The 27,505-nt window shown below is 33.8% G+C and overlaps 12 protein-coding genes across 14 annotated transcripts in view; 3 read left to right on the plus strand and 9 right to left on the minus strand.

Moving 5' to 3' along the window:
- The window catches only part of LOC148168080 (somatostatin receptor type 2-like), a 70,109-nt gene that overhangs the window by 18,438 nt on the left and 24,166 nt on the right, over positions 1 to 27,505 (plus strand). For both annotated transcript variants that reach the window (XM_088045987.1, XM_088045988.1), the window contains one exon: positions 21,037 to 21,095. The gene's annotated coding sequence lies outside the window, so the exon portion shown is untranslated. The remainder of the gene's footprint in view (positions 1 to 21,036; positions 21,096 to 27,505) is intronic.
- LOC148168081 (uncharacterized) lies at positions 760 to 1,814 on the plus strand. Its single transcript, XM_088045773.1, has 2 exons — positions 760 to 870; positions 919 to 1,814. The coding sequence occupies exon 2, from the start codon at positions 919 to 921 to the stop codon at positions 1,768 to 1,770; it is 852 nt and encodes a 283-aa protein (XP_087901899.1). The 5' UTR covers positions 760 to 870; the 3' UTR covers positions 1,771 to 1,814.
- LOC148168082 (uncharacterized) lies at positions 2,870 to 5,515 on the minus strand. Its single transcript, XM_088045234.1, has 2 exons — positions 3,899 to 5,515; positions 2,870 to 3,844 (listed from the first exon to the last, which is right to left on the minus strand). Exon 2 carries the CDS (start codon positions 3,837 to 3,839, stop codon positions 2,955 to 2,957), a length of 885 nt encoding a protein of 294 aa, XP_087901360.1. The 5' UTR covers positions 3,840 to 3,844; positions 3,899 to 5,515; the 3' UTR covers positions 2,870 to 2,954.
- On the minus strand, positions 6,100 to 7,921 carry LOC148168083 (uncharacterized). The gene is made up of 2 exons (XM_088045592.1): positions 7,341 to 7,921; positions 6,100 to 7,294 (listed from the first exon to the last, which is right to left on the minus strand). The coding sequence occupies exon 2, from the start codon at positions 7,292 to 7,294 to the stop codon at positions 6,368 to 6,370; it is 927 nt and encodes a 308-aa protein (XP_087901718.1). The 5' UTR covers positions 7,341 to 7,921; the 3' UTR covers positions 6,100 to 6,367.
- LOC148168084 (uncharacterized) lies at positions 8,540 to 9,888 on the minus strand. Its single transcript, XM_088045794.1, has 2 exons — positions 9,585 to 9,888; positions 8,540 to 9,535 (listed from the first exon to the last, which is right to left on the minus strand). The coding sequence occupies exon 2, from the start codon at positions 9,533 to 9,535 to the stop codon at positions 8,567 to 8,569; it is 969 nt and encodes a 322-aa protein (XP_087901920.1). The 5' UTR covers positions 9,585 to 9,888; the 3' UTR covers positions 8,540 to 8,566.
- On the minus strand, positions 9,903 to 11,419 carry LOC148168085 (uncharacterized). Its single transcript, XM_088045795.1, has 2 exons — positions 10,930 to 11,419; positions 9,903 to 10,878 (listed from the first exon to the last, which is right to left on the minus strand). Exon 2 carries the CDS (start codon positions 10,876 to 10,878, stop codon positions 9,928 to 9,930), a length of 951 nt encoding a protein of 316 aa, XP_087901921.1. The 5' UTR covers positions 10,930 to 11,419; the 3' UTR covers positions 9,903 to 9,927.
- LOC148168086 (uncharacterized) lies at positions 12,587 to 13,735 on the minus strand. Its single transcript, XM_088045796.1, has 2 exons — positions 13,609 to 13,735; positions 12,587 to 13,557 (listed from the first exon to the last, which is right to left on the minus strand). The coding sequence occupies exon 2, from the start codon at positions 13,555 to 13,557 to the stop codon at positions 12,613 to 12,615; it is 945 nt and encodes a 314-aa protein (XP_087901922.1). The 5' UTR covers positions 13,609 to 13,735; the 3' UTR covers positions 12,587 to 12,612.
- Positions 15,168 to 16,523, minus strand: LOC148168087 (uncharacterized). Of its 2 annotated transcripts, none has more exons than XM_088045393.1 (2): positions 16,183 to 16,523; positions 15,168 to 16,121 (listed from the first exon to the last, which is right to left on the minus strand). In XM_088045393.1, the coding sequence occupies exon 2, from the start codon at positions 16,119 to 16,121 to the stop codon at positions 15,186 to 15,188; it is 936 nt and encodes a 311-aa protein (XP_087901519.1). In that variant the 5' UTR covers positions 16,183 to 16,523; the 3' UTR covers positions 15,168 to 15,185. The 2 variants fall into 2 exon arrangements, with proteins under 2 accessions (XP_087901519.1, XP_087901518.1); XM_088045392.1 differs by having other exon boundaries at positions 16,169 to 16,522.
- LOC148168088 (uncharacterized) lies at positions 16,342 to 17,905 on the minus strand. Its single transcript, XM_088046173.1, has 3 exons — positions 16,937 to 17,905; positions 16,539 to 16,743; positions 16,342 to 16,490 (listed from the first exon to the last, which is right to left on the minus strand). Exons 1-3 carry the CDS (start codon positions 17,780 to 17,782, stop codon positions 16,342 to 16,344), a joined length of 1,200 nt encoding a protein of 399 aa, XP_087902299.1. The 5' UTR covers positions 17,783 to 17,905.
- On the minus strand, positions 21,115 to 22,152 carry LOC148168089 (uncharacterized). The gene has a single exon (XM_088045989.1). The coding sequence runs from the start codon at positions 22,106 to 22,108 to the stop codon at positions 21,167 to 21,169; it is 942 nt and encodes a 313-aa protein (XP_087902115.1). The 5' UTR covers positions 22,109 to 22,152; the 3' UTR covers positions 21,115 to 21,166.
- Positions 22,463 to 23,434, plus strand: LOC148168090 (uncharacterized). The gene has a single exon (XM_088046174.1). It carries the CDS (start codon positions 22,463 to 22,465, stop codon positions 23,432 to 23,434), a length of 972 nt encoding a protein of 323 aa, XP_087902300.1.
- LOC148168091 (uncharacterized) lies at positions 24,469 to 25,963 on the minus strand. Its single transcript, XM_088045991.1, has 2 exons — positions 25,786 to 25,963; positions 24,469 to 25,739 (listed from the first exon to the last, which is right to left on the minus strand). Exon 2 carries the CDS (start codon positions 25,728 to 25,730, stop codon positions 24,837 to 24,839), a length of 894 nt encoding a protein of 297 aa, XP_087902117.1. The 5' UTR covers positions 25,731 to 25,739; positions 25,786 to 25,963; the 3' UTR covers positions 24,469 to 24,836.

The following is a 27,505-nucleotide window of genomic DNA, read 5'->3' on the forward strand; positions in this document are numbered from 1 at the left end:
CGTTGTTGCGTTGAAGTTGACCTGATAACGTGTGATTAAAGTTCGATAAAGCATGGCTGTTATAATGGAGTAAAGCTTACAAAAAACAAGAATCCGATCTAAAGTATTTGATAACCCTAAACAAGGTGAAAATGAGGATTTCAAGTGTTAAAACCGATCTAGTTTCAAACTAAAAAGCTCTACTGTTGAAATACGTTTCCAATATTATCCGGCTTAATAAAAATAAAACCCAACAAAAATTCAAATACCTAACCTAATTAGAGCTTGTAAAACTGATGAAAACTGTCGGAATTTTGAAACCTGAGAATTTATATCCACTTTTAATGCTATAATTTAGTTTTTAATAACATTATTTAATAAAACTAATTTTATCAATATCCAGCATGCATTATCCATGGCGAATATCAGTTTCATCACCAGTAAGCTCATGCAGCGCACAACATAATTGAATAGAGATACCAACATAATAAAATTTGGAGCAAAAACAGCTTTAAAATCCTGCAATTGTCGATTCCAATTCCGCATTGATATCAATTTGTTAAACCGCGCCAGCTAAATGAAAATATTTTTGTTTTTATCCCCGTTTATTAACACTAGAATTAACTTCTATTAGCTGAAAAATTCTTAGCTTCATCACACACTGACGCTCTCGTAAATTCGAATTACGCTGTGGCTTAATTATGCAATTCGTCTGGAATTCGTATTGTAGATTATTTTCAGGGCTTTCTCAAATGCATTTACTTAATTATCTCATTTGGTAATTCGTCTCTAGTGTCATCGTTAATTTCAACTTTAAATAGTCACATCCCAAGACTACTATTCTACATCTTGCAGTGTTAGTGTCGTGTCAGCAGCATCTTAGCTTCCTAGGTGAGTCATTAACGACACCGTTGATCACCATTGATTCTTTTTCTTAAGATGGCTTTACAAGACTTGAATCTTGTAATCAACACCACTCAGTACCGCCTCGAACGCCCTTCGAATTTTGTCTTAGTTCCGGCAGTGATTACCATTCTTTGTGGGGCTGTCGCTGACATTTTAATCATTTCCACGATTATCAAATCCAAGAGATGGAAGTCCGTTTTCAGTTTTTACATCATGAACTGGTGCATTTGTGATGCATTGTTATTACTGCTGCAACCTATTACTTACACCGCTCTGTTTTCCGTCGACTACGTTTCCCTGAAAGTGGCTCGAGTTTGGTTGGGAGAAATTGTCGCAATAACAATAGGAAATTACCTCTTTGTGGCAGCTCTGACATTAGATTGGCTTTACTCAAACTTCTTCGAATCCTGTGCTGAAAAAATCCGACAATTCAACAAATACCAAACGACGGCAATCTGGCTCATTGTGGTGATTCTCACAATTTACATTTGTTGTGTTTCGATATTAGATCAAACGTCTGTTTGGATTTTTGCTATAACGACGGTCTCGTTGATAATGTATTGTATTGTACAGATTCTGTGGTTTATTAAGAGGAAAGCGGGCGCTCAGGATAGCGGACAATCGAATTTAGCTCTGGCGATGGTTTCGGTGTACTTTGTGTGTTGGATCCCTAATTATTTAATACAGGGAATTAAGGCCTTTGAAACACAGCGGTACGTTGCTGACGAAAGCAATGTGGTTACTTGTTTGGTGGGATATTTGAATTCGTTAATTATGTTAACCCTGTTGTACTACGGTGACGACCAGTTCAACGCGAGCTTTAGCAATCTGTGTTCACGCAAATCCAATACTAACACCCAAAGCGAAGATATTGAAGCAAAATAAATTGTAATGACATGCATTGAACAAATAAAGGATCTTACTCTGTACCACTTTTATCATTTATTCATTTCCAAAACTCCATACTTAAACTAAACGTGTTGGCAGGGTTATAACTGCATAAATAATAAAATTATGAAATAAAGTCTAGCGCAGGACGTAAATAATTCCAAAATCGCATGTATAGTGTTTACCCAAAGGAAAACAATCACCGACAACACCAACACTACAAGATTTCTTAGGTTATTTGCTTTAGATCCGACTCTATCTTACGAGTTGTATTGATTTTGCTGGGAAAAATGTTGAAATATGTGTCTGCACGAACCGATTTTACAGTCTTTAAGAAGGATTATTTTAAGACGGGATTATTTACAAAAAGATGAGATATTTTTAACGACGAATTGTTGGAAGGTCTTTTCTATTATTAGTCGCTTGCAGTTTTACGCTATGTTTGTTTGAATATGTTGAAAATCAAAAGAACAGAATTTTACACAGCTCAACGGACCGTAATGGGAAATAATTAACAAGCGGACTTGTGCGTTAATTTTTGTCTTTTTTTTTTATTTGCGGGCCAGTTCCTTTAATTATATTCGCATATTGTATAACCGATGCATATTAAAACAATCTGAAGTTCAAACAAAAGGCATAAAAAATTCAGAGCACGGAACTCTAACAGAATGAAAAAACTAAGAATAAACAATTCACCGGGATCAAGAGAAAATATAAACGATAAAAAATACAGAGATCATTTGAGTTTATAAGAAGTAATCCTTAATATGTTTTCCCACAATTGTGGATAAATTTATATTTGAACTTCGTCTTTAGTATTACCAAATTATTTTCCACACCCTTACTTCAATGATCCTAGTCCTATTCTTATTTTTGTTTGTTCTCTTTCCTCTTTCTTCGCCCAGATAATCTCATATTCCAGTTTCAATAAAAGGAGTGTCCAAGAAGGTATTGGAACTTTGAAGTCAGTTGGTAGCCCTGTCCGCTGTGTCATTTCTTACCCTCAAACTGTCAAACATTGCAGGTTTTGGTGTTTTATGGTCACCTAAAAATGAAGAATTTATTACCAATGCCACATATAAAAACAAAAGACACGTTCTTTTCTGAATAATTTTATTTTACATAATTTAATGTGGTCGCAACATTCCGCTACATCCTTTAAGTCTTTGATTAATTTCGCTCTAAGTTTCTACATGATGAATGAGATTGTACGAAACAGTTCCATTCTCCGGTCCCGGACTGTTACATGTAAATAACTTTTTGAAGTACATCTGAAAGTTCCTGTCGTACTTGTACATGTAAAACAACACAAAAGGGAACACCCCAGTGGCTAAAATATCAGCAAATAAAACAACATACGTGGGTACAATGTTGTAATATGCTAAAACTAAGAAGATGTAAGCAGGTGTGCAAAAAACGACAGTAATATTTGCAACACCCAAGCCAATATCGTTATCAAACGAATTTCGCGCATAAAATTTCCGGACAATATTCATGTATATCGAAAACGTAATCATAACAATCTGAAATGAAAGAACAACGTAGAAAGTAGCAAACACGTCTTTGTTGAGACACAATTTCGTTAGAAATGGTAGCATTAAAATCGAAACGAAGTATATTAAAACAAGCACAAATTTATGATATTTACAGAAGCGAGAGTATTTGCTTTCGTTGCAATATAATTTAAAGTACCAGTTACAAACTAAAAGAATCATAAATAAAAATGAGATGGCATTCATTATTCGTACACTCACGAAAATGACGCAGAATTCGGTATGATATTGCGGCAGGGGAGTGCCGAAATAAGTGAAGAACCACAAGAGAACCTCATCTAAGATTAAACTGACTATTTGTACTAAAACTATGTGTAAGATAATACTATTCGTTACGTTTCTTCGGAGATTCTTGTATTTGATTATCGTGACGGAAATTAAAACGTTCGCTAGAATGGATGAGGCACTTGCGACTGTCGTCAGCTTTAACACTTGTTTCTCGTAGAAGTTCTCGCTTGAGTCATCATCCTCATCTATTGTTGTTGGGAGTTCTGTTGTTCTTGCAATATTCATTTTTGCTGGGAAATTATTGTGGGTGGTCAATTGAAATGTTAAAGGCAATGGTGACTTACCAGACGCGACAAATGCTGGTGTAATGTGTACTGAATAGTGAAGCCACGGGAAGATAACAATTATCCTTTTGAGCTAATACACTCAACTAGGTAATTTATTCAAATGTTACCTACCCCAATTCAGTTACTTAGAGGAATGAATAATGGAGCTGCGTATTACGAATCGCCAAATCTTAAAAGCCGCAACCGCTTTACACATAAAAAATATAAAATTGAAATTGAAGCAAAGTATGCGCCAATTTTAAAAAAAAGTTCCTTATAAACTTGAAAAACATGCAAAGTATGCATTTTTTCCTGGAAACATGAGGTCTGACCAAAGATGCTGACTGGATTAGGTAAAAGTGGGAAATAACAAACGAATCAATATGAAACGGATCAACACAAATTAGAAATTAATCTCAAATTTCTTGTCGTTTTTTTTTGCCAAACTCTGAAACACAATTCCTTCATATGGATATCACCTTCTCGGCTACAAGTAAACTTGGTTTCGGTACACCTAAAAGATGTAAATTCAAACGAGTTGAAACTTGTCTAGTTTTGCTAAAAAAGATAATTAGCTGTAAATTACAAAATCGTACTAGTTTTTAATAATTGCACCACAATCAAATCAATCTTTTAGCTACGGAAACTAACATTACACAAAATTCAAGTTTTTCTACAGAAAAGCTGTCAAAAAGGCTGTCAAATGTGGCCAAAGCCAGCTATGAATTTTCAAAATTCACGAATTGTAAAGTGTGAAGTGTGAAGTGAATTGAAGTGAACAAAAAAACGTTCTTTAAAAGAAACTGTTACCATTGGAATTAAAGATATCAAACGTAAAAAACGTGTACAATAAACAAAACAATGATGATCATGTAAATTATGGTCGGAGTAATAAGGGTGCAGTGCAAAAACATTAATAGAAACTCACTGAATATGATCAATAGAAAAGTAAAGTTTACCAAGACTTCTTGCTCCAATTACATCACAACCACATAAACACAAACGGAATGCACATAATTTAACTTTATTGCTAAAAGAAAGTCTGTCAAAAACAAGCACGGCCACCTTCAAAATTTGATTGTGCTTTCACTTAATGTTAAGATGCTATCATGAATTAAAAATGTAAAAAAAACAGAAAAATACCTCAGACTTTCCACCTGAAACAGATTTTCCTCGTTTCCATGAAGAAATAACTTCAAAAACACTTCTAAAAATTCAAGTTAAACACTGAAAATAGTCACACAACTGTCAAAAAAATACCGCTGCCAACTTTACCAACTTTAAAATTCAAATGTTGGATGTCGGTAAAGTAGTAACCTACATCCAGTGCAAAAATTGCTTCATTTTCAATCGTTTTCGACACAGTTTCCTCACCAAGGCCGCTGAAAAACTGAAAGAAAAGTTCTCTTCACATCTGGAAATGTACTCGGTCAGTGGCGCAAACTCTTCTTAAATTTAAATTTTTCGCTAAAATTTTGATTCAGTTTCCATGGAAAAATGCTCAAAAGGCGATTATAATGATTATTCGTACAATTTTCGTGTCGAAATATCGTATAAATTAATAGTTTTATACAAATTCATACTAAAAACAAAGCCCCACATTTTGTTAATGCTCATAACCTTACTTTTTGTTTGGTGTCTAAAGTGGCGCAAACGGTTGCGGTGAAAAAGTGGGGTGATTGCCGGCGTGTGGAACAAAGATTCAGTAAAAAAAGCGACTTATATGTATCTACTTATAATTAGTTGTATGATAGCATAATTTAATAGTTAATTTGGTAAAGCACGAGAAATAAAATTGATTTTCGAAGTGCTTGAAGTCTCGCAGAATCTCAACATTTCAACATTTTTCCAACAAAATAAAAAAATAATTTTTCATTGTGACTATCTTAAATTTGTGATTTTGCATTTAAAAAAAATAAATACTTTTTAAAATGGTGGATGCGCCGGGTCAACATTTGATTTTAGTTTAATTAAAACCGAACCACTATCCAAAAATCTAATAAACCGTTATAATAAAAAATGACTTATCTTTTATTGACGCAAATCTAAAATTAGTGAAATTATTTCCTGTAATTCGAAAACGAGTGTCACGAGTCCAGCTACATTAACAACTCATTAGCAGACAATTTAACAGCCATTGCTAACTGTGTCATCTAATTTTAAATTATACATTTTTAGTCACGGTTATTGGTTATGAATGAAAAACTAGGATGTAACAATTATGCGCTTGACAGTGTATTTTAGAACATGAATTGACCTTGAAAATTACAATTGAATTAAAATATGATGTGACAAATTTTATTACTTGAGAAAAGATTTATGTGTAACAAAATGTAATCTCTAAAAAAACTAGATTATGGGTAATTGCAGAGAGACTAGATATTTCCATGACCAGCACATGACACATGACATGTGTAGTGTCATTAGGGTATCTCATAACAACGACAAATAAAAATCATGAGCATTATTATTATGTACAAAACAATATCAGGACAAATGTTCAGGAATTTGAACACCCTTACCATCACTATAACTCACTCTATTATCCAAACTTTCGTTGCTATATTTGCTGCATCTACACTTAAAAACATTCTTCAGGAAAATATGATAATTATCGTCACAGTTGTACAAATAAATGATGTTAAAAACAGGACTTGCGTGTGCTATTGCAAAAAAGGCGATGATAGCCACTGGCATATTTAACGCTAGCAAAAAACCGAGAATAACAGGAAACCAACATAAAAAACAGATATTGCAAATCGCGAGACCAATATTTCCGCGTGTGTGATCTATCAGTCGTCTCTTTTTTATAACATGAACAATATTGATAATAAATAAGAACAGCACAAGGAGTCCAGCACATCCCATCATTATTAAATAGGTTATTAAGACCATATAGTTTTCGAAACACAATTGAATTGTAGTTGAACATGACAACACTATTATAACATAAATTAAAATAATAAAGAATTTGTACACACGAGTAAACCGATTGTAGGTATTCTTGTGGTACTGTTTGATGTACCAATCACAGACCAAAAGGAATAAGAACCAGACTACACCAAACAATACATTAAACTCGATCTGGTACGTTATACAGAACACTATGACATGCACCGGTGTTACATCATAAAGATCCATTCCAAGACGAGCTGTGAAAGGAGTGGCCAACAGAAAAATCGCCTGAAGTATATTGATATGGAGAAATATCTTATTTGTTGGATCATCCCTCATTCTTTTATACTTGAGGATAACAAAACCGAGAAAACTGTTGGCGATGACTGACAGAAGTCCAACGAAAGTAAAGACCTCCAAGAAGATACGTTCATAGAGGGACTCCTGGTGCGCGTACACCTCGTCGGAGAAGTTCCCCGTGATGTTAGGCATGTCGTCTATTAAGCTCACGTTGGCCATCTGAAGAACTCGAAAATAAGCGATAATTCATATGTTGTCAACTCACCTTGTTTTTTAAATATGAAGTCGTATCACTGAAAACTGTCTCATCTTGTTATAACTGCCGTCTTTACTAGAGTTTAGAATTGTTGCTTTCCGCTGAAGCATCACGCAAGGCGCCCACATGAGTTTATTTGTGGATTTAGACGAAGACTGGGTGGAGAAAGTTACCCATGATCAAACAATGGGTTGTTGCAAAAGGTAATGACGACGTGGGAGAATTCCAAGTTCTTTTGATTACAAAGAATTACTGTCTTTTATGTCACAATTTTGCAGAATCTAGTTATTTGATTTGACTTGAGCTACTCTACTACTGAACTTTATGAATGGTAATTGGATGTTCGAGAGCAACCGAGAATAAACGAAATTGTAATTTAGCACAATTCGTTTATTATGTTTGGTTTCGGTAATAGGAAAAAAATTAATTACTACTTCAATAATATTGCGAATTTAATCTACTTTCCGGGTTTGTTCCCACTAATCAAATTAACTCGAATTTGCTCTAATTAATTTCTAAATTTCGATGCAATCAGTGGCATGCACTCGCATAGCTTCACGTTTTTTCGTCAAAGGATTATTCTATTAAATCGTAAATTAGAGCCGAATTACGTGAAATTATTTAATTGGGCTTCACAGAAACAGGAAAACTTTGTAGTTAAACGAAATTAGTCGGTTACACAACATTCCAGAAATGTGAACAACCTCCTAATGCAATGATTTAATTGAGAAAAAACATAATTAATCTAAATAATTGATTCGCTTAATTTTGAATAAAAAAATTATCAGTTACGAATAAATTCAACAAAATTAATCCAATCTATATTTGATTATTTTCAAAATCAGAATTCACGCTACTTTTACTAAAGATAATGAATTTGCGTCGCAAATACTGTTACTATTCTTGGAATTGATAAATTTCCTCCCGTTCATAGTCAGTGTCATTAGGTCATCGTCATCACTACGTCATCGTTTGAAATTAAATGGCCACAATTAATAGTTTAATGTCCTTTGATAACTTTGTCTTGTCATTCATTCCTTCTTTTGCAACAGTTTCGATGTACCAAACTCGGAGAACTGAATTCGACCTTCGCAACTCCATAATTAATTCTCGCATTTTCGCACTGCATTCCTCATAAATTGTTGTTATGTAACAACGACCAGATTCGTCTCTTCATCCCACGCGTTAAAGGAGAAATCAAAGAAAAATTTACTCAAAGTTTAATTGAATCGTTTCTAAACATTATTAGGAATTTGTACACCGTTACTATCGTTGTAGACAACAGACCTATACTCTAAGCTCTCGTTTTTGTTTTCACTACAATTACATCGAAATATTTGCTTGAGAAAAACGTCGTAATTATTGTCGTAATTGTACAAATAAATTAAATTAAAAACTGGGCTTAAATGGCTGATTCCGAGTACAACAATTGAAAGTGTCGGTGAACCAAAGATGAATCCTAACATACAGACTAAGAAATAGATAAGAGCCGGAACCCAAAAGAGGAAGCAAATATTAGCAATTGCCAATCCAAAATTTCCACTGCGATGGTTCACTACTAGTGTTCGTTTTCTTATAGCATGCACTATGTTGACAACAAATAACACAAACACAAGAAAGCCCACAACATACAACATAATTAAATAAAAGAAACTAGAATGGTTTAAGTAAGCGAAATACATCGTTTTGTGTCGGAAACAGACCTGGCTTGTAATTGAGCTACTTAGAGCGATGAAAACATACAGTGCAATCAAAAAGAATTTATAATTTTTGCTAAACTTAACGTGAGTGTCTTTGTAATATACTCGAATGTACCAATCAGTCAGTAACATGAAAATCATCCAGACTATCCCAAAAGCTAAATTTGCTTCTATTTGGTACGAAAAACAAACCATGAAATAGTGCACAGAATTATAGCAAGAAGTGAACATCCCTATACGTATCGTCATCGGGGTTGCCACCAGATAAATAGCTTGAAATATATTTACATGTAGGAAAATCTTGTTCGTTGCATCTTTTCTCAACTGGTCATACTTGATGATGACAAAACATAAAAGAATATTGGCGATGAACGACGTGAGACCAACAAAAGTGAACACGTCCAAGAAGACCTTTTCGTAGTTTGTTTCATCAGGTATGTATAAGTCTTCTGAAAAATGTCCCTGTATAATTGGCATATCATCTATCACAGTCGAGTTGTGCATCTAGAACAACAGTTTCAATGATAAATAATTTATAAACAAACAAACTCACCTTGAAGCTGTGGATTCATTACTCATCTGCAGAAATGTTTTTCATAAACTAAGCTAATCGGACATTTATCAGTTATCATTATGAACCGCTGGATCGCTTATAAACACGACTGATCATTTTCGAATTCTTCAAATGAGTTTATCTGTTGTGCATCCCACGTTTTCAGAAGTGTATTTTTGGATTAGAATCCTTGAGAAAACTGCCGTGACTCATTTTTGTCACTTCGTTTTAATTCCTATCCATTTTTTAACAATAAGGCAAAAAAGGAAAAATGCGTTTCTTCGTCGCTTGTGTTTGTGGTGAAATTAAAGAAAAATGTTCTCAAAACTGGATTTAATCGTTTCTAAACATCATCAGGTATTTCTACACCGTTACTATCGTTGTAGACCACAGACCTATCCTCTAAGTTCTCGTTTTTGTATTCACTACATTTACACCGAAATATTTGCTTGAAAAAAATGTGGTAATTATCATCGTAATTGTACAAATAAATTAAATTACAGACTGGGCTTAAATGGCCGATTCCGAGTACAACAATTAGAAATATCGAAGAATAAAAGTAGAAGGATTCAAATATCAAGACTAACAAATAGATAAGAGCCGGAACCCAAAAGAAGAAACAAATATTAGTGATTGCCAGTCCAAAATTTCCAATTCGATGGTTTACAACTAGTCTTCGTTTTCTTACAACGTGCACTATGTTGATAACAAATAATACAAACACAAGAAAGCCCACTGCACACAACATGATGAAATAAGAGTAATTCATCAAATAGCGACCGAAACAGGCCTGCCCTGTAATTGAGCTATTTAGTACGACGAAAACATACAGCGTAATCACAAAGAAATTATAAATTTTACTAAACTTAACGTGAGTGCCTTTACAGTACACTCGAATGTACCAATCAGTCAGTAACAAGAAAATCATCCACACTATTGCAAAAGCTACATTTGCTTCTATTTGGAACGCCAAACAAACCACCAAGTGTTGCACAGAATGATTGTCATAAGTCAACATGCCTATACGTAACGTCATCGGTGTTGCTACCAAATAAATGGCTTGAAATATATTCACATGTAGAAAAATCATGTTCGTGGCATCTTTTCTTAACCGGTCATACTTGATAATGACAAAACATAAGAGAATGTTGGCGGTGAACGACACGAGGCCAACTAAAGTGAACACTTCCAAGTAGATCCTTCCGTAGCTTGGTGCATCGGACATGTATAAATCATCGGAAAAATTCCCCTGGGTATTTGGCATATCCTCATCTATCATGGTCGAGTTGTGCATCTAAATAACGCAACGTTTTAATTATAATAATTTCTAAACAAACTTACTCACATTGGAGCTGTGAATTTATTACTCATCTGCACAAATGTTTTTCATAAACTAAGCTAATCGGACATTTATCAGTTATCATTATGTCCAGAGTGGAACGCTGGGTCGCTTATAAACACGACTAATGATTTCCTAATTCTCTAATAAACGAGTTTATCTGTTGTGCATCCACGTTTGCAGAAGTATTTTTTTTGGGTTAGAACCCTTAGGGATACTGCCATGACTCATTTTACACTGCGCGACAAATTCAAACTACTAATTTTTAGTACCCTTTTTGAAAGTTGGTGATTTATGATCTAAACAAAGTACCAAACAGTATCTTTACCTCAAAAATTGAAATCGCTCTTTTGCAACAAATTTGTAATTAATTATGGATTAATACGCTCAACTCTGACTCGCAAAGATCAGTGGACGTAAAATTAAATTTATTTTAGAAGTGCTTGAATTCTCACAGAATCTCAACGTTCCAACATTTTTCCTAACAGAATTAAAGAGGTATTTCTGGTTGGGTCTGTCTGACATTGCAATTTAAAAAAAAAAAGATAAAATAACAATAGTGGATGCGCCGGCGCCGGGTCAAATTTTAATTTAATTTACCAAACAACCAAGTACCTAAAATTCTAAAACTTAAAACTTATTGACGAAGACTTAAAATTAATGAAATTGATTCCTATAATTTCAAAACGAGTGTCACAAGTCCAGCCACATCAACAATCCATTAGCAGATAATTTAACACAACCATCGCAAACTGTGTCATCCAATTTTATATTATTTATCTTCAGTCACGCTGATTGGTTATGAATAAATAAAACTAGGATATACCAATTATGCGCTTGAAATTGTATTTTATAACAGGAATTGTCCTTGAAAATTACAATTAAAGTAAGATATGATGAGAAAAATTAGTGGAGAAAACTACTTATAACTTATACAAAATGTTATCTCTAAAAAACTTGATGCGTATTTGCTGAGACACTACATATTTCCATGACCAGCACAAGTGTAATGTCATTAGGGTATCTTATAACAACGACAAATAAAAATCAGACATTATTAGTACAATATGTATGTATAAAACAACACCAGGAAAACTTTGTAGGTAGTTAAACGCAATTGGTCGGTTACACAACATACAGAAATGTGAACAGCTGCCCAATGCAATATTTAGTTGAGAAAAAACATAATTATTAATTTAATAATTGATTCACATTTGATTTTGAATAAAAAAAAATATTAGTAGAAGTAAATTCACCATAATTAATCCAATCTATATTTAATTGTTTAAAAAATCAGGATTCACACTACTGTTTAGGTACCAAAGCTAATAAAATTTGCGTCGCAAATGCTGTTATTATTCTTGGAATTGATAAATTTCCTCCCGTTCATAGTTAGTGTCATTAGGTCATCGTCATCACTACGTCACCGTTTGAAATTAAATTGCCGCAATTAATAGTTTAATGTCCTTTGATAACTTTGTCTTGTCATTCTTTCTTTTGCAACAGTTTTGATCTACCAAACTTCGAGAACTGAATTCGACCTTCGCAACTCCATAATTGATTCTGGTATTTTTGCACTGCATTCCTCGTAAATTGTTGTTATGTAACAATGATCAAATTCGTCATTTCGTCGCACGTGTTTAAGGTGAAATAAAAAAAAAACTTTTTCAAAATTGGATTTAATCGTTTCTAAACATTATCAGGAATTTGTACACCGTTACAATCGTTGTAGACAACAGATCTATCCTCTAAGTTCTCGTTTTTGTATTCACTACATTTACACCGAAATATTTGCTTGAGAAAAACGTGGTAATTATCGTCGTAATTATACAAATAAATTAAATTACAAACTGGGCTCAAATGGCCGATTCCGAGTACAACAATTAGAAGAGTCGGTGCATTCAAGTAGTATCCAAATATCAAGACTAAGAAAAAGATAAGAGCCGGAACCCAAAAGAGGAAACAAATATTAGCGATTACCAATCCAAAATTTCCACTTCGATGGTTCACTACTAGTCTTCGTTTTCTTATAGCGTGCACTATGTTGATAACAAATAACACAAACACCAGAAAGCCCACAGCACACAACATGATGAAATAAGAGTAAAACATCAGAAAGTAACCGAAACAGGCCTGTCCTGTAATTGAGCTATTTAGTACGACCAAAACATACAGCGTAATCACAAAGAATTTATAAATTTTGCTAAACTTAACGTGAGTGTCTTTATGGTACACTCGAATGTACCAATCAGTCAGTAACAAGAACATAATCCACACTATTCCAAAAGCTAAATTTGCTTCTATTTGGTACGACAAACAAACCACCAAATAGTGCACAGAACTAATGTGAAAAGTCAACATGCCTATACGTATAGTCATCGGTGTTGCCACTAAATAAATAGCTTGAAATATATTCACATGTAGAAAAATCATGTTTGTTGCATCTTTTCTCAACCGGTCATACTTGATGATGACAAAACATAAGAGAATGTTAGCGGTGAACGACACGAGACCAACGAAAGTGAACACTTCCAAAAAGATCCTTTCGTAGTTTGTTTCATCGGGCCTGTATAAGTCATCGGAAAAATTTCCCTGGATATTTGGCATATCCTCTATTGTAGTCGAGTTGTACATCTAAACAACGCAACATTTCAATGATAAGAATTTATAAACAAACTAACTCACCTTGAAGCTGTGGATTCACAACTCATCTGCACAAATGTTTTTCATAAACTAAACTAGTTGGGCATTTATCAGTTATCATTATGTCCACAGAGTGGAACGTTGGTTCGCTTATAAACACGACTGATGATTTCCGAATTCTTCAAACGAGTTTATCTGTTGTTGTGCATCCACGTTTTCAGAAGTGTTTTCTTCGGGTTAGAATCGTTGAGAAAACTTCCGTCACTTATTATCTTTACTTCATTGTCCTATGTTTTGAAAATACGGCAAAAAAAGCAAAGGAAAGGAAAAGACAAATTGGGAAGAGAGGGGCAGAAAATAACGTTTTTTTGTTATAATTTTTGTTTTAGAAGGAAAATATTTTCTTATTTTTTAATCCTTATATAACAAATCTTATTTACGGCTTTATTTTAGTTTTCTCGTCTTTTTAAGTCACATGATGCAAAATGATAATAAACCCTCTATTATTCCTAGCACATGTCTCGCCCCGCCTCTAGCCCTATGACAATATTCCGTACCGTCAATTATTGAAAAGGTGGGGATCGATTGCAAAGTAAAATGTCGGTTTTAAAGAGATGATAAGAAAATCATCCCCACCCCATATATGAGTCCAACTTAAAAGTCACATGCAGCAGGAACTAATTCGGAGTGGATGATAGGCGTATTCGGTGCCAGAAAAATCAAATTATCAGGCACAATTTCGTTTACAAGTAATACACCATGATCTGAGCAGAGTATGCACCCAACAATACATTTTCCCCCAGAACTTTTAGGTTGGTCAGCTTGAGATCTGAGAAGTGAGTTTTCATGCAGGGGTGCAACAGATAACCAACTTTGATTTATAATTTATTAGGACTGGGTCGACTAAACTACATGGTTTGAAGAACATTAAAGGAAATTTAATTTTGTATCTTAAATGAGTGAGCCCGTTTTCACTATAATTTGATTTCGATTAAATATTAATCTCAATTAAAATATGTAGTTTTTAGCTTCTAATTTAAAGCGTTAAATTATTATCGATTTTATTCTATTATGACATTTTATTTTCTGCATACATTTTCTGCTTTTCAAATATTTATTAAATATTTTGCTTTATTATAAATTAAATAATAAGTTATTTAACTTTCGTTGCTATATTCTGTTACATACCGACTACTAAAGAAGATTTTTGAATAAATCGATTTTTAATTCAGATCAATAGTACCAGAGCCGTATTAGGTAACATATTTAGTCGGAACTGGCGACCCATGACGAAAGTTGATCGTGTTATTAGTTCATCGTCATCACTACGTCATAGTTTGACCTTAAATTATCAGAATTAATGCTCGGGGTGCAAATAGTTTTATTCTTTAATTGATATTCAGGGGTCACGTTTTTAGAAACAAATAAGTTCATTAGTCTTAGTCTTCATCATGTTGATCTTCAAGGAACTGCGTCTCTGAGAATTTGACCTTCACAATTTGTATAATTCATGCTGGTTGTGTGGTACCTACACTCATTCCTCATGTTAAATAACTCAATCGTTTTTATTCGTTTATGGTTGAAGTCAAATCAAAGAAAAATTTCATTAATCGTTGCTTTTAATGGTTTAAAACATTTTCAGGAATTAATACACCATTACAATCGTTATAGACTACAGACCTACCACTTCTATCTAAACTCTCATTAGTGTATTCAGTATATCTACATCTAAATACTTGTTTGAGAAAAACATTGTAATTATCGTCGTTATTGTACACATGAATTAAAATATAGACTGGGCTAAAATGAGCTACTCCAAATAAAATCATTAAAATAGCCAAATTTGCTGGTGTCTGCGACCCATAAATACTTGCAAGAAAAGCGCCAATAACACCTGGAACCCAGGAGAAAGCATAAATATTGGCGATTGCAAGCCCGAAATTCCCACTTTGATTGTTCATTGATAATCTTCGTTTTTTTATCGCGTGCACAATGTTCATAACAAATAACACCAACAAAAGAAGGGCCGCAACACACAACAGGATTAGATAAGTGTACAACACCAGAAAGTGTCCAGAACAGGCCTGTCCGGTGATTGAGGTAGTTATTACAACCAAAATGTACAGCACTATCACAAAGAATTTATAAATTTTGCTGGACTTAACGTGCCTATCTTTATGGTACACTCGAATGTACCAATCAATCACTAACAAAAAAATTAACCACAATATACCAAAACTGAGATTTGCTTCTATTTGGTCCATGAAACAAAACCACGAACTGGAATAAAAGTCAGTAAGTATCACCCCTGCACGCAGCGTCACCAGAATTCCCACCAAATAAATGGCTTGTAAGATATTCACTTGTAGAAAAATTTGGTACGTTGCGTCTTTTCTCATTCGTTTATATTTCATGATTACGAAAGATAAGAGAATGCTGGCAGTGAGGGAAACAAGAATGATGAAAGTAAATACTTCCACAAAGATCCTCCCATAGATTTTTTCATTTGAATTGCTTTGCGTACACGGATGATCTATCGTCCTCGAGTTCGACATCTGTAACAACAGTTTCAGTGGTAATGTATAAAGAATATATGACTCACCTTGAAGCACTCACAATTCACAGCACATGTTTTTCATAAACTAGACAAGTGGGATATATTTATTATAATAACACTGTCGTTGGTTTGACTGATTTCAGATGTCTTCAACAAGTTTATTTGTTGTGGTGCATCCGCGTTTTCAGAGGTGGTGTTCTTTGTGGTTTAAAATGATATCATGCTGCAGGAAACAGCCGTGACGACTCGTGCTTTTTCGGTTCAATATAAGGTTTTGCTGATATGGTAATACAAACCAACGATAAATGAATAGCAATGAAGATTATAAAGGAAGGAATTAAGTATTGGGCTGAAAGCAAAGAGAGCACTAATGCGAATAGGAATCGCAGCACAATATGGGTGTCTTAAAATAAACCATGCAAATCCCCACATGCATGTTTATGACTTGTGAGATATTGCGCGTCGTGTGTTAATTTTAGAACAGTTTTGTAGAAACCTTGCCTATCATATATTGCACAATAGAAAAGAGCTTTTTTTAAATTGTACAGTTGTAAGTTGTAAGTACTGCAAGTCAGATTCTCAAAAGGTCTTTGTTTTATAACTCGAAGAGCCTTCACACCCTATGCAAGTGGAAATTAAGAGTTGCCTACTCATGCAAAAGAAGCAAAACGCTTAGAACAAGTATTTATTATCTACATTTTTAATTTAAAAACTTTGAACTCAAAATCGAGGGAACTTAAAAATTTAAGAATTTCTGGACTAATTTTTAAGATCAGAAAAATCAGTAAAATTTATAGAACTTTATTGAGGTACTTCACATTTTTCTACAGGTATTTTAACACCTTTGATATAATTATAGTTTACACCATTGCCCTCATCAAGAGTTTCATTATCATTTACACTACATCGACATGTTAATACACGTTTCAAAGAGACCTTATAATTGTTATCATAAACATACAAATAAATTAGTTGGCAAAGAGGTCTTGTATTTGCAATAATTTCGATATACATGTTTACAAATTCATAATACCCAATCCACAATTCTAGTAATAAATATATAGCAAGTGGTAGCATCCATAGGAAGTAAAAGTTACCAACAGGTAGTCCGATATTGCTTGCTAACCCTTCTTTTTTTCTAACTGCTTGTACAGTGTTGATACAAATCATCAATACTTCGAAGATTACCAAAGAGATCACTTCCCATAACAGGAGAAAAGGTTTCTCGAAGCAAGATAGAATCAAAACTGGACCACCTATTAAACTTAAAATATAAACAGTGAGAGCAGGGAGTTTATAAAAAGTGCTAAACTTTGGATACTCGCTCGAATGGTACGTATTAATGTACCACCCACAAACCATTAGGAAAATTAGCCACTGCTCAGAAAACAAAACGGTAGCCATAGTCTTCTGCAAAATACAAATTGAGAGAAGAGACAAGGAATCGTCAAGATAATTCAACAGATTCAGCTGAGCGACTAAAGAATAAACAGTAGCGAGCACATTCACATGTACAAAAATGATGTTAGTTGCATCTTCTTTCAACTTCTTGTTCTTGAAAATGACGACAATAACCAGAACACTGACGATGACAGAGACAATGGCGAGGAGCGAAAATAATCCGCAATAGATTTTGAAGAGCACGATTTTCGGTATCATTTTTCGCGGAAATTCTCACCGTCTTCAAACAGTTGCACTTTTCCACTGAAATGTTCACTTACTTGCTAACAATTTTTTGGTATATTGATTGTTGCGTACGAGCCTCCAGCGTCGCCTAATGTTAAAGTACAGCAAGATGCGAAATGCAACATATTTCTGCAAGCACGTTCATCACAAAACTTTAGTAGCGAACTTTACAATTTTATGCAGCGATTTAAACAACTTTAATAATATTATGCAGTTATCCAAAGCTTCATTTTTATGCACACACCTACACCTGCATAAGAACAGACCTTTTAATAATTGTTATCACAACACACAAACGAATTATTTGACAAATTGACCTGTGGTTCACAACAACTGCACTAAATAATTACCAGCGCTAGTATCAAAATTCAGATTTTATTACCTAACATTATGTTACATACATTTACAAGAAATCTGCATTTTCCACAGTGGCATCACTTTCGCGATTTGTGGATTTAAAACGTTGTTTTAAAAAACTGCGATACTCGTCATCGTTAATGTATAAATAAACCTGGTAACCAACGGAAGTTAGACTAGATATGACAATTAAATCTGTGTAAGCTGTTATATTATTTTTTTGGGCTACCAAGATGGGCATCTACACAAAAAAAGAATGTTACCGAAAAAGAGATCTCTGGTGTTTTCTGTTCTCGGTCTCATCACATAAAGATATTCGCGGTAATTACAATAATGACAAAAAACATGCCAACTACTGCAACAAGTTGCTTCGAATACACATCTAATTTTCCGAAGCAGTGTTGGATGGTAAACGAATAAACCAGTACGCTTAAGCCATACACTGCGATTACAAAAACTTGTCAAAAGTGGAAAATTTCACGTGTGCTCTTATATGAAATACTTTAATGCACCACCCACACACCATAAGATTTCTATAACAAAAAAAACGTGGAAATTATATCAACACAAATGCAAAGTATCCTCCACTGAAGCAACGAAAAATAAATAGGATAATTCGGAAATCTTAAAGGTAACGGGAAGACCAAGATGTAAAACGCTTGTAGGACATTATTAACGTTTAAGAATATCACGTTTGTGGAGTTTCTTGGAACTTCTTGGACTTGAGGATGGCAAAACTTAACAGGATATTTGCGGAAGGAGATAAAACCCCAATTGACGTCACACTTATAGGAAGATAATCTGGTACATTTTTTTTTGTTGCGAAGTGGTCAGATACCCGACATGAACTAGCATATTTAGATGAGAATATTATCTGTTTTATGATAATGTTAATGTTGCCAAACAGGAACAATCATGTTAGTCATTGCAAAACTTTGCAGTTAGGAAGAAAAAAGCCGGTGGTTGGAGACCTAAAAACCTTGCTATGCGACACTGGAGATATCCTTATTTTGAAAATTCAATTTTTTGATTTTCAACACTATTTTAGCTCCGACCAGTTTATGATATTCGCATGGAGGAAAATCACGTTGGTGAAGTCGTCCTTTATCTTCCATCTCCTAGAACACTTATTTCAAATTTTCACTTTTCTGCGTCAACCTAAAAAATTGTTAGTTAATTGCTGAAAAACTGTGTTTCTTTTTTTAATAAAACAACCACTTCGCTTTGACAATTTATTAGCGAATATCCCAACAGCGACATTTCAGAAACTTTACAAAATTTTCTTGGAACTCTGGTTGTGATTTTACCAAATACCACGTGTTAATAATAGAGTTACCAATCGAGCAACAATCACCAAGAAAATACACACCGACTACGATAAAATGTAAAGTTTCGTTGTTCGGCACCATAAATATATGATCGATAAGCACAGGCAACCATAATAGAATATAAATTGTTGGTAAAATTATCGTGAAATCCATCTCAAATGAAAGGTTTCGGTGTCGGCTATAAGCGTACTGAAAAACATGTAAAAGTACGATGTACAAGATTAGCAGTTGGATTCCGATTACAAGAGTTTCGTGGTGAATTGTGCGCCAGTTTGAAAGACAATACATTGCTGAATACCATAAATACAAAGCAAAGAAAGTGTAGACTATTATTTTCATGAATATGATTTTGGATTTGTATAGTTCGTACCAATATCCACTGACATTTTTAACAATCCAATCGATCGTTAACAAAACTGATGTTATGCAAATTAAGAAAATTGAAGCCGCTTCTGTTTGTAACATCAAACAGATTAACCCTTCGTACACTTTCTCTTTCTCCGCCACAAAAGCAACATGCGCTGAAATTAAACATCGTAAACTATCCAAGATGCTCCAATTAAATAAATGCAAAAACTTCACTTCTTGTGTCTTTTTTAACTTGACGATGATATACACAACGAATACATTGCACGTGAGGGTTAATAGTAGAATCAAACTTTTAATAACTTGTCCAATCACAAACCAAGAAGAGAACACGAAAGTGGTATTACTCGTTCGATTATAAGTATGGAATCTGTCGTCTTCCATTTTTTTCGGTTTACAATTGAGAAGTTGCAGTGATGTATGACTCGATTAAGCTACTAATCTAATTTAGTCAAGGCAGAACCGTTTTGTATTTACGCCCGCGCTAAGTAAATTAATGTATTGTACCATTGAAAGTTGGATACGTCATTGGTATTGCAAGAAAACAAAATAATGGCTGTTTACCGTCAATTAGGTTGAGTTGCAATAATTAGTCAAATTATCCAGTTGTTTGTTCACGAAGCCGACGGTAGTTCTGGATGATGGGCTTGTTAGACTAAGTTTTGGATTATTTAAAGAAGTTGGTTGTGTTTGTGCCGGCAACCAAGATTACATTTGAGCTGTTTTGGAAACATAACCAGTTTGGGGTACCAACAAAAAAAAAGAGACTAGAGAATACAAGATGCAAACCTCTGAAGACTTGAAAAGATTCAAAGCTGCAAATAATTAAAAAATCTCAACAATTCGCCGACAGTCGCAGTCGTTTTCATTCATTTTTATTTCTACCTCGTCTTCACAATTTAATTATTAATAAAACTGAGCTAATTGCAAACAAATTTGAAGACTTCTCCGTAACTAATTTCCATCAGTGTCTTCCAATAACAATAGGTCATTACGAAATGAATTATTATAGCCCGATGTGTCAACAAAGGAAGCTTTCATTGTCAACTCCCAGTATATTAATAAAGCTCGGTTATGAATTCTTCGTGTAAAATAATTCAATAACGTAAATTTTAAATTAGCATCGTGGAACAGACACTTTCACAATTAGAGAACTGAAAGTTTTTTCTGTTACAGATTGTTCCGAATTTTCCATCTCATCGAATTAAGAATGAATTATCATGAAGACGGAGAGGGTAAGTAAAATAATACCGCGTCTATACATAAATTTATTTATGATCAGAAAATACAGAATGAAGTTTCATTCTTAAACTAAGTTATTCTCGTCTATAAGTCGGCTTTCATCGTTCTCCTCCAAGTTTTGGTACGATTTTTTGTTCCTAAAAATAGTCGTAAACGCCTTGTTGAAATCTTTGTTTATACTATCCAGCCAAAAGGCTGTAACAATTGGTAATATGAGTAAGAGGTATTTAAAGATGGTTTCAAATAAGAGATCGAGCATTTCGTAGTGAACGCTGGCAGTACTAAAGAAAAAGTTAATGGCGAAGAAACCAAGAAATGGAGGTAACCAACTGAACATTAGGTAATTCGCAATTTTTAAAGAGTACATATTTTCTGCATTCTTTGGTTTCTTAAAGAAATTGAAAATATTGATAAGGACGACAACTACTGTTAATCCTAAATACTCGAATACTATAATGTCGCCCTGGTAGATATCCATGTGGGCGAAACAAATTGCACTGGACAAGGCAAACTGAACAGTAGCCCAAACATAGATAAGAATTATCAAATACTTTTGCAGAGTCTTATATCTTTCTAACCATGGAAAATCCACCGCTAAAATGAACCAGTCACAAGCCACTAAAGCGCTAAACGTGAAGACTAGAATTAAAAAGAGCCCATCAGTCTTGAAGAAAGCACAGATCAACGTGTGGTTGATGTACTCATACATATCAATATTCAACAATAATTGATATATCGGATTCAAAACATACATCGCCAAGCTGCAGACCGCGTAGTGGAGAATGAAGATATTTCCCGTCGTCTGCAGAAAATCAAATTTTCGAATCACGTAAATTAGAATGATGCAAGAAACGATTGAAGCGATGCTGCAACCAATATCGATCATTTCTGTGAGGACCTCCCAGGCACTGAACGGAGAAGAATAGTAGGAGTCTTCATCGAGAGCTTCAACTTCTTTGAGGTTGAGACGACCAAATGGAAGCTCTTGAAGTGTGAAGTTATCCATAGCTAAAAGTGTCTAATCACGCAAATTTGACTCAAATTAAGTTACTTACATGACTTAACTGGTGAGGATTCAGTGCTGAAGTGAAATGAGATGCCAGATGGTACCGCCTCTAACATTTTATCTATGAAATAAAGGGAGTTTTTATTTTTGAATTTGACGTTGTGTCCCTAGATAATTACATCTTTGCCACGACAAAAACCACATTGCCGTTGTTTTATCTTTCACGTCCGTAAATTAGATAATCTTCTCATTACTGTTCCAGACCTTAATCGCTCAACATTAATTTGTGTGTGTCGTGTTGTCCAACAGTAAGTCGAATCACACGTTTTCATCGAAATACAGTATAATTTCCAGATGAGTAACTCAACTTTCCTGAAAGATGAAGGTTTCTGGGATTTAAACCCAACAGAAATGGCCCAAACTTCGCATATATCGTCACTACTCGAAGAAATTTACTTCAATATTGCCACCATTCTCTCAAAATTTATCTGTCTCTGCTCAGCAGGAACCTCAGTGTTCCTCATCTACATCATGTTAAAATTCGAGAAAATAAAAAGGAAAACTAGCGTTTTTTTACTACACTACGCCATAGCTTGTTGCATAGACTTTCTACTGGTACCGGTTGTAAATTTACTGATTGAAACTGCTTTTCCTTCGAGCTGGAAAATAATTTGTGGTTTCCACAAGCTCTCGAACACAATCTCTGTTTTAATTTTTGTATTTGCGACTGCTTTGGGGGTATCTTGGTTCATTGAAAGCTTCAAAAGTGGGTGGATAGAGCGGTGGCCCCATTTCCACATTTTTTTTACTGTTATTTGTTATGTTTTATGTATCATACAAATTTTGTACAATGTTTCCTCTTGTTTTACTATGACTTCATTGCAGACCAAACATGTTTTTAATGCGTTTTATTTTACGTTGTTATTAGTAATAACTGCGGTGAATGTCGTTAGTAAAAAATTGGAGAGCAGTGATAATTCTAAAAAAACTAAGTACCAATTAGATGTTTCAATTTACGTTTTATTGAGTTATATACCACTTTTGATGTGTCATTATTTGGTTTATTTGTCAAGTTACCAGACGGTGATTACAGTTTTAACTTTTATTTATTGTTTCATGGAGTTTTACGCTTATAGTAGTCCGATTGTTGTTTTTTATCTGTTATGGAAAAAAAATAAGTATTTTAAGGCCGCATATTCGCGTGTTTTTCAAAGACCGGTCAAGGATTACAACAAGGATAATCTGAACGAAGATGATTTTCAGGAAGTGCCTAACAATTTTGCTAAAGAATCTACCAATGCAAATGCGTATGCGATTGTTGTTTAATATTTAATTCGATTTTATGAATTACAATATTTTTTATTAAAATTGTTTGGTATTCGACAATTTTTTGTTTAAAAATGCATGGAATTCTGGAATCAAAGCATAAAATAAATGATAAAATACCTGCCGCTCCAATTAAAGAATTTTTTGTTTTGATAGGAATATTTTTAATTACGCCTCATTTATTATTTACCTCTAAAATAATTTTTCACTGCAGTGCAAATAGCGTAAAAAACCTAAAAAATTATATGTGACTTCCACGAATTTGTCGCCAGGGCTGGTAACAATAAATTATAGAAAAGTTGAAAAAATCTGCGACCTCTAAAACCGGATAAGTTAGGTCACCGCCAGATCAGTTTTATTGTGCAAAAAGGTATCTGACCGGTGAACTTAAACACTAACCAGAGGAAATACATTAAAAGTGCAGAATTGTCTGTCTATAATTTCGGGTTTTCTAGAATAACAAACTTTCCGGCCACTTTATTTTAATTGATGTATTGTTCTGTTGTAGTGCTAGATAATTATTATTTTTATAGTTTATGTTGTTTTAGCCTATAATTGGTTTGATAGTAAATTTTTTTGTTTGTTGAGACGTCTAAAAATTTGGGAGTACATAATATTACACAATTATACTCCACATTTGCATTTAATTACATGTTTTTTTTTATTTTAATTTCCAGGTTTCTAGGTTTTGAAACTTGATTTTTAGGTTTAAAAATTTCTTGTTTTCAGGAATATCAGACTTTTGTGGATCTTTTATATTTTCTGGATTTTTCTCGTCTAATGAACCTAAAATTCTACTACATATATCATTTGAAAAACGATTTATTAGTGGAAGTTTTAGGTGTAAATGCACAATTTGCATGTAATAAATTTTTATGGTTATGTTAATTTACTTCTGAGAATTTGCATGAAAATATGCATACTATGTATATTCATTTTACTTACATAATATTTTATTCAGCTTGGAAATTTTGCAATGTCTGGTCCCAAAAAAATGTAACACTCAACAAGTGCAACAAATGAAAAACAAGAAATAAATCGAAAAGATTTTATTAAGGCATCCATAAAAATGTACTTTTAATACAAAAATATAATATTACTGGTTATCACAGAAATCTTCCACATTATCTACCTTAAACTAACAATTAAATATTTAAAATTATTGCTAAACCATTCAAGAAAATATCTTTGTTTGCACAAAGAAACACAAAGCTCATCTAACCAGTAAATTGCGCCTGCAAAATGGCCACGCACCAATTTAATTATAGATACAAGAATGTCGTTGTCATTAGTATAAAATTCACATGAAACTATCCTTGTTTGTGTAAACAAATTCAGTTACATCACTTTATTATTGTAGCTACTAACTAAATAAATGAGTTCTCTTTATAGTTTAAACTAATTAATAATCTTCTGTCATTCTCATTAGCTCCGGAATGGGTTCGACATAATTCTTCTTTTTCTCTTTGAAAAAGCTTTGTTTTACGTTTTCATTGTACAACATGATAATGAATAAAACTGCGAAAGCGTTACTAAAACTGAGTGCATTGACAAAAAAGTCAACAAAATAAACGTGGAATCGATAAACCCAACTAATATCTAAATTAAATCGCAGATAGATGGTTATCAAACAAATCGGGAAATTAGTAATTAAATTAACGAGCGAAATCATTAATGCATATTGTGATGAATCGCGATGAGTATTCACAAAAATTTTACATAAAGCAAAAATGAAAGCAACGAGTAAATACACAGTTAAATTCGCAACATCACATCCAGGGCCGTACACTTCGAAAATGAACTTGTTTTTAGCGAAATAGTAGTACACGTAGAAGAGGGAAATTAGTGCCGGTACGGAAATGAGGAAATACATAAACGGGCTGTATTTTGCATGTGGAGTACCGAAATACCTTGAAAATAGCCACACTAGTGATAAAGAAGTCCCGTAGAGTCTTCCTAGTCCGGAAATCATCTGTGATATCGCAGCGGCGTCCTCACTGATAGGAAAATCATCTCCAATAAGAGCCCCAAATTCTCTTGATAGTTTTTCCAACAACACGACGAAATTTATGGCAGCCCAAACACTAACGATAAAATTGGTTTTCGTTCTGGTTTTCTTGTAATAAATCAAAACTGTTGCGATGTATAAGTAAGCCAAGAGGGCGAACGTTTCCAAACTTGTAAGAAAAGCGAAGGAAAACGTACCATATTTTTCATCGAACCCATATTTTTCTTGTAAAAGCGCGTTTCTTTCAAGTTCAAGAATGTAACGTGTATTGTTAGGTAAAGGCTCCATTTTTGCGATCTGCAAAATAATTGGCACTTTTCGAATATCGCTCTTGCATACTCACCTTCACTGTAACTAACGTCACTTTGAACTAAGTTTATTTGAATTTGGAACTTGAGAAAAATACTTTTTATCAGAAGTTCAAAGGTTTCGTGATAGTCTCTGCCATCGTTACGCGCTTCTCTAAACTACATATTCTTGCTGCGAGCTCTCGTCTAAAGTAGAATTTTTTTTTTTGACCTTCATGGCAAAGAAACCGGATTCTCTGCTCAAAAATATTATTTATTCCAATTGTAACACAAACTATTCTTTAATACCAAAACGAACATGCAAAGAAACTTGTCATTTTCATCACAATAATTGTAAAATTTTAAATGATCAGTTACCTTAGAGGTCATGGATTTGAGAGGTTATTGACCAGTCAAATCGATGAGACGAACGGGAAAATACGTGCAAATGCGCAAAAAGTTTGAATATCGCTTATTTTTCAGCGGTGGTTTTGATCACTTGTTTATTATGGGTCAAAAACAACGACCCTTAAGATTCTTACGACCTAGTAATGGCAATTTTTGCAATTGCAGATAACGAGGATGAGAGATGTCTGTTATTGAGACGATATCGAATATCAAAATAACTAGCTATTCCACGAGCGAATTTATCTGAGAATTTTCTAGAAGAAAACAAATTGTTAACATTTAAATATGTGTTACTTTTTTACAAAAATTCTAAGTAATTCCACTCTAATACAATGGCATATCCAATAGTAATTTTAAAATATAATGATCACATTAAAACCACTTTTTTATTCTGAGCACTTTACTACTTTTCGACCACATAATTGTATTTTTTTTAATGCATTGACAGAATTTGGAGAAAATCTGTCGACTAAAGGTTTTTTAATTAGAAAATCAGTTACTGATAACAAAATACCATGTACATAAATTTCTTTTCAAAAACGCTAAACGAAGTACCTTACTGACTAGTTCTCAAAGTTTTAATTGCTTCCTGCATAGACAGACTAATCTCCATCAATCATCCCTTCTTGTTTGTTGCAAATAAAAACTATTGAAACTTTCTTTATTCCAAAGTAATATACTTCACTCAGGAAGAGATTAAACTTCCCCCTAAGCGCAATGAGCTTTCCATATGCATGCACTGTCTTTGAACCGGCTGCATTTGCATCACAAACAAACCAAAGTCAACGCGATTCTAAAAGTGACCTCACATTTAATCCAACTCAAAGAATTTACGAGTTATCGACGACCGCTTCAAAGAGTTTTCCCGACTTTAGCCCTTCTTAATGCCCATCATGTTGACGCTGACAGGTGGTCAAAAGTCCACTCTGTTTCACGCTAGTTCAGCCTCAAAGTGGACGGCTAATGTAAATGTTGACTGTGTGGAATTAGTTGAGATGAAATTGTAACTAAAAACGCTCAATTAAATAGTGCACACGCTTGGTGTAAAGACTCCAATTTCACTCGACTGGAATTGAACAGAAGTGGTTAATGTTTTATACAGAAAAAGTTAATTGAGAGCCTTTTGCAGTTTAATCACTTGTTCGGAGAGATTTTTCTCTTTGGTGGTTAAATTATTCAAGAGTGGAAAGAGCGAAAATACAATTGGTTTGAACGGACTGAAGGTTAAAAGAACCGGAACATCCATCAAATAATTAAAGGCTGTTTAAGTGTCGTAGGTAATAAAAATACCGGCGCTATAAAATAAATATTTCTAATTTAATTAGATTGTAAATCAAAGTTACGTCCTAATTTGCATGCACACGTTTA

This window comes from Gnatocerus cornutus, chromosome 9, assembly GCF_029298725.1.
Source record: "Gnatocerus cornutus isolate USDA-ARS CGAHR chromosome 9, icGnaCorn1.1, whole genome shotgun sequence".
Classification (NCBI taxonomy): domain Eukaryota; kingdom Metazoa; phylum Arthropoda; class Insecta; order Coleoptera; family Tenebrionidae; genus Gnatocerus; species Gnatocerus cornutus.